This window comes from Theobroma cacao, chromosome 7 (genome assembly GCF_000208745.1).
Source record: "Theobroma cacao cultivar B97-61/B2 chromosome 7, Criollo_cocoa_genome_V2, whole genome shotgun sequence".
Classification (NCBI taxonomy): domain Eukaryota; kingdom Viridiplantae; phylum Streptophyta; class Magnoliopsida; order Malvales; family Malvaceae; genus Theobroma; species Theobroma cacao.
Window position 1 is genome coordinate 3969315 of NC_030856.1, and position 11383 is coordinate 3980697.

An 11383-nucleotide genomic window follows, 5' to 3' on the forward strand; every position below is an offset into this window, starting at 1 on the left:
TGTTGATGTTTTGTTTCAGGGCTTGAACATAGTCTAATCATGCAAAACTTTAACCAAATATTATTTAATTACTGCAAACATTTTCAATGCTAATCCCATGAAGAAAAGAAATTTTATTTCAAATAAATGGTAGTTCACGAAATCAAAGAGTTATCTCAATCCGTGAGCTCATAACTTTTCATTAAGATTATCTCAAATATAAATCTTTGTTTGCATTAAAAATTACATATTTACACTCTAATATTGGAAATTTTTTTAAAAAAATTTATAATAAAATCCTCCTCCATGACTAGTTGGACTTAAGAGTCGCTTTGGTTTGTGTGAGTTTACTTATAAAGAATCTTTTTTTCAGATTTTTTATTTTTGGTGGACTAGTAAGTCATGACAGAAAATGAAAGTTATATATTTGTTTAATCATAAAAGCCCTATGGCAATTTCTTTATGAACTTGGATATTAATTAATTTTTTGCTTATGGTAAAACCACTTCACAATCAAACATTGGGTTGCATTATTCCCAAGAATCTGATCATTTGCTAACTTCTTCCCTCTGGAAATTATAATGGAGGCTCATCAATTCTTCCACTTCTTTTGTGCCTTGATTTCTCTTTCAGAAATCTTTCGTTTTTCCATTGCTTTGGATACCTTACTTGAAACACAGTCTATGAGTGATGGTGAGACTTTAGTCTCCTCAGGCCAAAGCTTTGAGCTAGGCTTCTTTTCTCCTGGCAATTCCAAGAACAGATACTTGGGGATATGGTACAAGCAAACCCCAGAGACGGTAAGTTGGGTTGCAAACAGAAACAACCCGATAACTGGTTCACATGGTTTTCTAACTGTTACCAAAGCTGGACTAGTTCTTTCCAACCAAACAAAGAGTGTTGTTTGGTCTTCAAATACAACCAAAGTGGCAGAAAGTCCTATCGCACAGCTCTTAGATTCTGGAAACTTTGTTGTTAAAGACAATGCCATGGCGAGCTCTGATTCTTCTGAAAGTTACCTATGGCAAAGCTTTGACTATCCATCCAATGCCTGGTTACCCGGCATGAGGATCAACGATGACTTCAACAAAGGTTTGACGTCGTGGAAAAGCCTGGATGATCCGTCTCTAGGGGACTATACTTGTAGAATTGAAAATCCTGAGTTACCTCAACTGGTTGTAGGTATGGGATCAGTCAGAATGTTCCGAACTGGGTACTGGAATGGACTTCGGTTCAGTGGACTCCTTCCATTCTCTGATCCATATTTTACCCTCAAGTTAGTATTCAACAACGATGAATTGGAGTATATGTATCAACCTGAAGCCCATTCGGTTGATAGGATGATAAGCCTTGATAATTCTGGTCTACTTCACTACTATGTGTTCAATAATGTAACCAGAGAATGGGCCATAATCTACACAGAACCAAATGATGTTTGTGACAGTTATGGGCGCTGTGGAGCCAATAGCATCTGCACAGTTCAGAAAGAACCAATTTGTGAGTGTTTCAGGGGGTTTACACCTACAAAACCAGCGGAATGGGAACTGCTTAACTGGTCCAGTGGATGCAGAAGGCGAATGCCACTGATCTGCCAGAACGGATATGGATTTTTAAAATTTTCAAGGGTTAAATCGCCTGACTCGTTGGAGTTCTGGCTGAATAAGACTATGAGCACAAAAGACTGCGAGAAAGAGTGCTTGAAGAACTGTTCTTGCACAGCTTATGCTAATTCAAACATTACTGGCAAAGGACATGGCTGTTTGATGTGGTTCGGGAATCTAGTTGACATTCAAGGTTTCACTGAAGAGAATAGAGGCCAAGATATCTACATACGGCTGCACGCTTCTGAAATTGGTAAGTGCAGCTTTATGACATTTTTCTTATATTAGTTACTGGAGTCACAGATTGCAAGGATAAAGGTACATGCAAGAAGGTTATTTAGTTTTATCTTTATGAAATATTGTACGGTGTTCAAGACTTACTGTTGCATTGGGTTGTGATAGAATTAAAAAAGTGGAAAGCAAAGCTCTGATTTATGTATTTGAAAAACAAGAAACTGTTCAACAAAATGATCAAATTTTATCATATTATCGAATGTTCTAGAACGGTTCAGTGATTCACATGCGAGAAAGAGATTGTCAGTGATCATAGTAGTATCAGTCATTGCTGGAATCTTGATTGTATGCTTGGTACTCTGGTGCATTATACGGAAGAAGAGAAAAAACAAAAGAGGTAATAGCATACTCATCATCCTCTAATTTCTTTGAACGATCCTTAATAATTTCTAGCAAGGCTCAATATCATTGTTGTATAAAGGCCAACTCTCTTGGTTCGTAGGAATGGAATGCAAGAAGGAAGATATAGAGGTACCTTTTTTTGACCTGGAAACTCTCACTGCAGCTACTGATGGCTTCTCTCCAGAAAAATTGGTTGGAGCAGGTGGCTTTGGCTCTGTTTATAAGGTAATATGATCCATGGTTTTCTTTTAATTGTCAAAAAGTAATAAAGTACTATAAAGAAAAACATGATGTGTCTGTGATTTAATGACGTATGCAGGGAAGTCTATGTGCTGGACAAGATTGCAGTGAAAAGGTTGTCAAAGAATTCAAAACAAGGTCTAGAAGAATTCAAGAATGAAGTAGTTTTGATTGCCAAACTTCAACACAGGAATCTTGTCAGGCTTTTAGGCTACTGCATTCAAGGGGAAGAAAGGATACTGGTTTATGAGTTTATGCCAAACAATAGCTTGGATTATTTTATTTTTGGTCTGTTTTTCTTGTCCGTTGATCATTGGATTCATCTTGTTTATGTTCCTTTATGTGTCTTTGCAGACCAGCTTACAGATAATACCATTTATCTAACTTTTAAGGGAAAAGAGATTGTCAAGTACTATTGATGCTACTACTGACAAATCATGAGATTTATAAGGGTAGCAATGGTTTGCAGATCCAAAGAGAAGTGCATTATTGCCATGTACAAAACGCTTTGACATCATCATGGGCATTGCACGGGGACTTCTCTACCTTCATCAGGACTCTAGACTTCAAATAATTCACAGGGATTTGAAGACTAGCAATGTTTTGCTAGACCACAACTTAAATGCCGTTATTTCAGATTTTGGCTTAGCAAGAACATTTGGAGGAGATGAAGTTCAAGTAAAAACAAACAGAGTTGCTGGGACATAGTAAGTTGCACATGGTTCAACATTGGTCCAATTGTCTTATTAAGAAATCATATAACTGATATGACTGATACTTCAAGCAGTGGCTATATGTCTCCAGAGTATGCAGTTGATGGAGAATTTTCAGTCAAATCTGATGTTTTCTCCTTTGGAGTGCTTATGTTAGAGATATTGAGTGGCAAGAAGAACAGGGGTTTTACTCATCCAGATCACCACCATAACCTTCTAGGACATGTAAGTTGACTGACTAACAATAATGTCTTACTATCTTATGTCCTGCACTTCTTGTCAATAACTAAATAAATGTTATGCAATTGAACCAGGCATGGTTGCTATGGAAGACAGACAGGGCCTTAGAGCTAATAGATTCATGTCTGGAGAATTCATGTGTTCCATCTCAGGTGCTAAGATGTATTCAGTTGAGTTTACTATGTGTTCAAAAGTTCCCAGAGGATAGGCCTGAAATGTCATGTGTTGTATCCATGCTGGTAAATGAGAAAGACATATTGCCTCAACCTAAACAACCTGGTTTCTTCATAGAAAGGAGACCCAATGATGGGGATGCAAAATCAAAAACAGTAGAATCTGCTTCAAACAATGCAATAACCTTAACTGTGCAGGAAGGAAGATAGAGATTTAGCAGTAACTTTTAGTTGAGGACAATTTTCTGTTGCAATATGTATTACTATATATTTCAGCATTTATTTGGCAACTATGTAAATTAGCTATTAGCTAATATATACTTTTATCTTTTCTTACAAAACACTTATTTTTTTTTAATTTTTTTTTTTAACTGTTGATTACCACTATTGGGTTTTCTGAAGATTCTTTTGCTATCAGTTGGGATTAAATATTATGAACAAAACCAAGTCCAACATGTATTGTATCTGAGCAGATACATATCAAGACAAAAGGACAAAAGGTTCATAACCTTTATTGATGATTACTCGAGATATGATTCTACATATTTAATGCACAAAAAAATGTAAATCTTTTGAAAATTTCCAAGAATTCAAAGCTAAATTTAAAAAACAACTAGACAAGCCATCGAAACTACTTCGATTAAAGCTGTCCTTAACAATCCACCAACTATTCTGAACCGCAACTGTTGTTTCCCACGAACTTTTGTCAACCATGCTCCCAAACCAATCCCACCTCCACCGACAACAAACCAACCACCCACCACTCTACGCGGCCCCACCATACCACCACCAATTCACACCGGCCCCATCAACCTTTTTCCATCATGCACCGAACTCATCCTTCTCGAACACCTAACACCTCCAACCGGCCCCACCCCAAGGTAACATCTTCCAGCAAAACTATGCCATTCCAACGCCGCGACAAACAACGCAGCCCAGCAACCAAGCCTTCAAATATCCACCTGCACACACATACCCACAAGCCATAAACCCCCCACTAAAAACTACCCACCGCGACTGGCGATCATCTCTCCACTCAGTCTACATCTCGAACTTGAGTCGAAGAATCACCAGGCAAGGACTCAAAGAGGTTTTTGATGCTTATGGCAAAGTAAGGGACGTCTTCATCTCCAACAGACAAAGCCAAGCCAAAGTCACCACCTTCGCTTTTGTCAGGTACAAAGAGCTACGAGAGATGGACAGAGCTTGTACCCATGGAAATGGAAAGAGACTCGATGGGCATTATATTGTTGTCAAAAAAGCTGAGTATGGATGGGACCAAAGAAAGGTAAGAACATAACCAAGCCATACTAGACGACCTAGCCAAGCCAACGAAAGCAAACAGCCAGCACAATGACCATCAAAATACCGCACAAGGCCAAGCTCACCAAGAAATGATAGAACTTATCTCCAGGTCCTACAAAGCAGCCTACAATTGCAACCACCACAACCACCACAGCAGCAAGCCAGCTTTAACATTGAGGTATGCCAAGAAGAATTCGAATGGCTCAACCGCAGTACTGTAGGCACACTATCAAGCTACGTCTACCACCAGATCCTTCAAGAGATTTTTGCAGAGGAAGGATATCAATGTGTGAGCAAGCCGATGGGGGGGCAAAAACGTTCTTCTCACCTTCTGTCTCAAGGAAGACCTGAAGGCTTGCACCGAAGAACACAGAGCATGGCTTAACCTCTGGTTCGAATCCATTGTCCCCTGGAAAAATGCAACCCCTCCTGCTGAGAGGCTAACATGGCTAAGAGTTGATGGTGTCCCGATCAACCTGTGGACTGAAGCACTCTTCAGTGAAATTGGGGAACAATGTGGCTCCTTCATCATGATAGATGAGGACACCTACCACCGTCGACGATACGACTTTGCTCGAATGCTCATCTCTGTCAAAAAAACCACTGCTGTTCCCACCTCAGTTACTTTCAAAGCAAATGGAGGAGTTTACAAGGTCCATGTAAAAGAAAAAGATGTGCAAGACATTCCTAAACCCCATAGCTTCGACGGAGCTCCGACGACATCTCACCCCTTAATTCAAACCAAGCAGCACAGTGACAGCGGGCAACGGTCTATTGGATGGGACTTGTCAGAACAGCAGGGCTCGAGTAGAGCAGCCTGCAAAACTCAGAGTGAACACTGTACAAGAACTGATAGCCTCAGGACTGTCCATCTCGAGCCCATCAAAACACGGAGTAGCACCATAACGGCTCCCCCAATCAACCTACAAAACAAAAGTCCCACCCATGCTTCTAGTTTGCAGTCTCCACCCTATCACCAACTAAGCTCACAAAATAACCCCACACAAGTAAACCCACCATCACACAACTCAAGCCAAAAGATATCCAACTTTGTATCATGGCCAATGCTCAAGCCCACCAACCCAACCAACTCAACCAGAAAAGCAAAGCAATCCAAAAAGACAACAGCCTTGAAAACCCAATGAGGTAGCTCAGTAAAAAATAAAGCAGTAGTGTCACTCAACCCGTATGCCCAGGATCTTCACTCCTCAAACAATGACTTTATGCCACTTTCAAAGCTTCGGGCAAAAATAAGAGCGAGAAAAAAGGACAAAAGAGTCATTCTTCAACTCAAGAAGTTAAGAAAACTCAAAAAGTGCCTTGATCCAAAAAAAGAACAAAGTAAAAAAAAAAGGGATCCGGGCAAAGAATCCAGAGGGAGGAAACAACAGAAAAAAAGGAAAGCCCACACGAAGACAAGTGACCTTATAGAACCGAAAAACTGTTCAACAAGTGAAACAGAGAGAAACTCCACTGTATTAGAAGAAGCAAGAAAGACGCTCAACATATGTTCATTACTAGGGCTTGTCTTTGAAAATGATGATGACACAACTATCCAATACTTCTCAGAGTCTCTGGTCGACTCCACCAAGAAGGCTAAATGATTTCGCCAAGTGTGATAAGCGTCTCCCCACTCTTCCACCATGATTAATGTTATCTCATGGAATATCAGGGGCTTAGGATCGAGGATTAAGCGAAGAGTAGTGAAAAGGCTTGTTACCTCCCAAAAAGCAAAAATACTTTTCTTACAAGAGACAAAAAGGAACACTATGGACCCCTTATTTGTCAAATCCTTATGGAAAAAAGAGAGATTTTCTTATGAGATGGCAGCCTCCATAGGTGCGGTAGGTGGACTCATTACCATTTGGTCAGAAGACTTTTTTGAGACCTCCTGTTGTAGTCCAACAAAGATATATCCTTACCTCCGGAATCATTAAACCTGTCAACTTCCCATGTTCGTTTCTGAATATCTACGCACCAAATTGCTCAGTGGAAAGAGCTAGTCTATGGGTTGAAATTTTAGAGCTCAAAAGTCAAATAACGGGGTCTCTGTGTGTTTGTGGTGACTTTAATATCATCAAGACTGTTGATGAGAAAACAAGAGACAACTTGGATCTCACTGGTATGGCTCAATTCTCTGATTTTATCAATGATATGAATCTTATTGATATTCTCCTTTCTGGAGGGTTGTTTACGTGGACAGATAATAGGGAGGCCCCAACCAAATGCCGCCTCGATCGTTTTCTTATCAGCAGCGAGATTATCCTCAGCTTCCCTGCGATTTTACAGAAAATACTCTCAAGATCCCTCTCTGACCATAATCCCATCACACTCATTGTTGACCAAAGGAATTGGGGTCCAAAACCCTTTCGATTATTTTCCCACTGGCTCGAAAATAAAGAATTTGTCGCTTTCTTGAAAAGCACATGGGATTTGATCAATCAAGAAAATAGTGGCTTTGGTGGTCTTTTTGGAAAAATGAAGAGGCTTAAACTCTCAGTAAAAGCTTGGCAACAACAACATCATGCTGAAGATGGGAAAATGATCACCATCCTTGAGAACGACATTGATACCCTAGAAAAAGAAACAGAAAAGAGGGAACTCTCTATACCTGAAAAAGCCAACCACACCAACCTTAAACCAAAACTTTGGCACCTGTACAAACGAGAGGAGCAATCATGGTTACAAAAATCACGGCTGCAATGGACTAAATTAGGTGATCGTAACACCAAGTTTTTCCACATTACAGCCTCAAACAGAAGGAGAAAGAACTCAATCCATCAGATACAGAGAAACTGGACCTTTATCTATGACCCCATCGGCATAAAAAATGAGGTACTCTGTCACTTCAAAACTTTTTTTCTTAGGCAAGATACCTTGAAAATTAAAGAGTTTAATTGCCAATTTAGACAACTCAGTGCTGACCAAAATAGCAACCTTGAAGCACCTTTCACTAAGGAAGAAGTCTATTTAGCCATTCAACAGTGTGATGGGAACAAAGCTTCTGGCCCAAACGGCTTTAACATGGAGATCTTTAAGAAACAGTGGCCACTTTTCAAAGAAAAAATTCTTGCTTTTATGGAAATTTTCTACAGTACCAAGAAATTCAACAAAAATATAAATTCTTCTTTTATTACCTTGGTCTCAAAAATAAGCAGTCCTACTTTGATCTCTCACTTTAGGCCCATAAGCCTTGTAGGTTGCATCTATAAAATTTTAGCAAAAGTTCTTGCTAACAGGCTCAAAGTGGTGATCGGATCTGTCATTGGTGAAAACCAATTTGCTTTTTCCAAAGGGAAGCAGATTCTTGATTGTTACTTAATAGCTAGTGAGCTTATTGACTATATGAAAAAAACCAAAAAAAACGGTCTCATGTTCAAAGCTGATTTTGAAAAGGCTTTTGATAGTGTTGAATGGGACTACTTGGATTTAATCATGCAACTCATGAATTTTGGTCTAAGATGGCGAGGTTGGATCAGGCAATGTGTTACTACTGCTAGCATTTCAATCCTTGTGAATGGCACCACTACTGCTCAATTTTCTGCTCAAAGAGGACTTAGGCAAGGATGTCCTCTTTCCCCCTTTCTCTTCAATATTGTTGTTGAATCTCTTAGCATCCTTCTTAACAAGGCTAATAATCTGGGAGTCTTTGAAGGAGTCAAAATTGAGAGCTCTGACATTGCTATTTCTCATCTGCAATTTGCAGATGACACCTTGCTTTTTTGTAGACCTCACTCTGATCAGATTACAAATATTGCAAGGATTCTACGAATTTTTCAATCAGTTTCAGGGCTCAAAATCAATTTCTCTAAGAGTTGTCTAATGGGCATTGGTATCGATGATTCTCTGTTGAGTTCTTAGGCTTCAATGATCAACTGCAAGGTGGGAGCCCTCCCCACGAATTATCTCAGGTTACCGTTAGGAGCTAATCTTCGCCCAATGGGAACTTGGCAGCCCATCATTGACAAATTTAATTCAAGATTAGCTGGCTGGAAAGGACAATTTCTCTCTATGGGAGGCAGGCTTACACTTATCAACTCAGTTCTCTCAAGCCTCCCCCTCTTTTACCTCTCCATTTTTCGTCTTCCAACCATGGTCAAACAAAAACTTGAAGCTATTCAAAGAAACTTTCTCTGGTTTGGTTCTTCCAAGAAAAAGAAAATTCATTATGTCAACTGGTCCACTGTTAGTAACCCAAAAACTCAAGGAGGATTGGGAATCATTGATTTAGAGCTAAAAAATAGAGCTCTTCTCAACAAATGGCTTTTGAGGTATGCAAATGAGCCTGATAGGATATGGAGGCAAGTTGTATCTGCAAAAAACAAGTTGAAACCGGACTGTTTGATTCCTATTGACAAACCTCACAAGCCTTCCTCCCTTTGGAATCACATCATGAAGCCAATGGACCCAGCAAACAAATATCATGAACTTGTAACCAAAGGGTTTACTCACTCTCTCGGTAAAGGCACCACCATCCGCTTTTGGGAAGACTTTTGGGTTGACGACTCCATTCTGGCCACCAAATTTCCACGCATTTATGTACTGGCAATAAGCAAGAAAGCCACGATTGCTGAATTAGGAAGCTGGGTCGAAGGAAATTGGAGGTGGGATGTTAAGTTAAGAAGGCAGCCTTTTAGCTGGGAGCAAAATCAGTGGAGAGATTTCACTACCTTCATTAAGAATTTTCAACCTCACCCCACTGACAAAGATATAGTGGTGTGGAAGAAAACTACTAGTGGTCTCTACACTTCTTCCTCTTTTATTAAAGCAAGCCATGGTACCCCCCCTAGCTCTACAAGTTTTTGGAAAAATATTTGGATTGGCTACGCTCCCCTGAAAGTTGAAACTTTCTGTTGGCAAACCCTCCATGGGAAAATAGCTACCAAATTTGTTTTGATGCATCGGGGAGTTCTTGCGGTTGATGACGCTAATTGCTCATTTTGCACCTCTCAACTCGAGACTCCTTTTCATGTCCTCTTTCATTGCACCATTGCTTGGAAAACATGGTCTTCTTGTTGTTGCTTATGGGGTATCACTTGGGTTCAACCTGGTGATGTTTTGTCTTTTTTTAAGGCATGGTTTGAACTTCCCATGCCTACAGGCAAGAGAGATACATGGAGAATGCTCTTCTTTGCAACACTTTGGACACTTTGGCTTTGTAGAAATGAGGTTATTTTCAGAGGGAAAAGCTTCAGTCCAAACAAAATGAGAGACATCGCCCTTTTACGCCACATGCTTTGGTGTCGAGGGAAATGGGAACTTGGCCATGTTCCTGTTGACCTATGTCTCATGGAGCCTCTTTGCTCCAACATCAACACTAAAAGGAAGAACCAAAGAATGGCTACCAATTGGTCAACTCCACCACCTAGAACTCTTAAACTCAACACAGATGGCGCAGCAAAAGGCAAACCCGAACTTGCTGGTATTTGAGGAGTGATTAGGGATCACCATGGCTTCATTCGGGGAACATTCTCTGAAAACATTGGTATTGAGGACTCAAATTTTACTGAATTTAATGCCATACGGGAAGGAATCAGCTTATTCTTTTCATCTCCCTGGGCTGCCACTCATTCTCTAGTTATGGAAAGCGACTCTGCCAATGCTATCAATTGGGCGCAACACCACTGCAAAGTCCCTTGGCGGATGAAAAATATTTCGAATGCCATTGAAACTTTCTTGCGTAAAAGCACAAGAATCACTTTCAAGCATGTAATGAGGGAAGCCAATAAGGTTGCAGACGGATTGGCCAAAGCAGGGGTATTAAGAGACTCAAACTTCAAAGCCTACTTTCAAAACCAACAGGGGGAGAGTACATGAACTATTCCTCCATTGCAAAGGCTTTATTATTTTGGTTAACCTTCAACTACCCCTATGTTTTTTCTTTTGAATATGATTTCTCACTTCATCCTCTGTTTGTCATGCTTTGTACCTCAATGCTGGAAGTAGCAGATCTCTTTTTTTGTAATCTGCTACTCTTTTGCATGGCATTCTTGAAGTGCCTTTTGTAATCTCCTCTTGCGAGATCCCTTGTGATTAATAAATACTACCTTTCAAAAAAAAAAACTACTTCGATTAGATTGCAGTGGTGAGTGTTTATCAAATGAATTTCAACAATATCTCACTAACAATGGGATAATTTTCAAAAATATTTATTAACATAATTATTGACTTATAAATAAAAATAATAATGGAAGATATTTAATTATAAATATAAAAATTAAAATTTTTAATTCTTTATTTATAATTAATTATAATTATGAGATAATTATATTACTCTATGTGATTAGGATTTTTTATTTTATTATTAATTTTTTAATTAAAGATGGATAATAATAAAATAGAATAATCATAATTTGACACGAACTAGTAATTATAATTAAATAAATAAATTATTATTTAATTATAATTGTAAGTAAAAAATATTAATTTAATTTTAATTAATTAAATTAAAACAAATTTTAAGAGAGAAATGTCTCTCTTATTTTTATGAGACTAA

At 39.0% G+C, this 11383-nt stretch overlaps 1 protein-coding gene across 1 annotated transcript; it reads left to right on the top strand.

Annotated features, from left to right (window-relative positions):
* LOC18593790 (G-type lectin S-receptor-like serine/threonine-protein kinase At4g27290) lies at nt 619–3852 on the top strand. The gene is made up of 7 exons (XM_018125070.1): nt 619–1837; nt 2093–2211; nt 2317–2441; nt 2558–2744; nt 2926–3163; nt 3244–3394; nt 3484–3852. The coding sequence occupies exons 1-7, from the start codon at nt 663–665 to the stop codon at nt 3790–3792; spliced, it is 2304 nt and encodes a 767-aa protein (XP_017980559.1). The 5' UTR covers nt 619–662; the 3' UTR covers nt 3793–3852.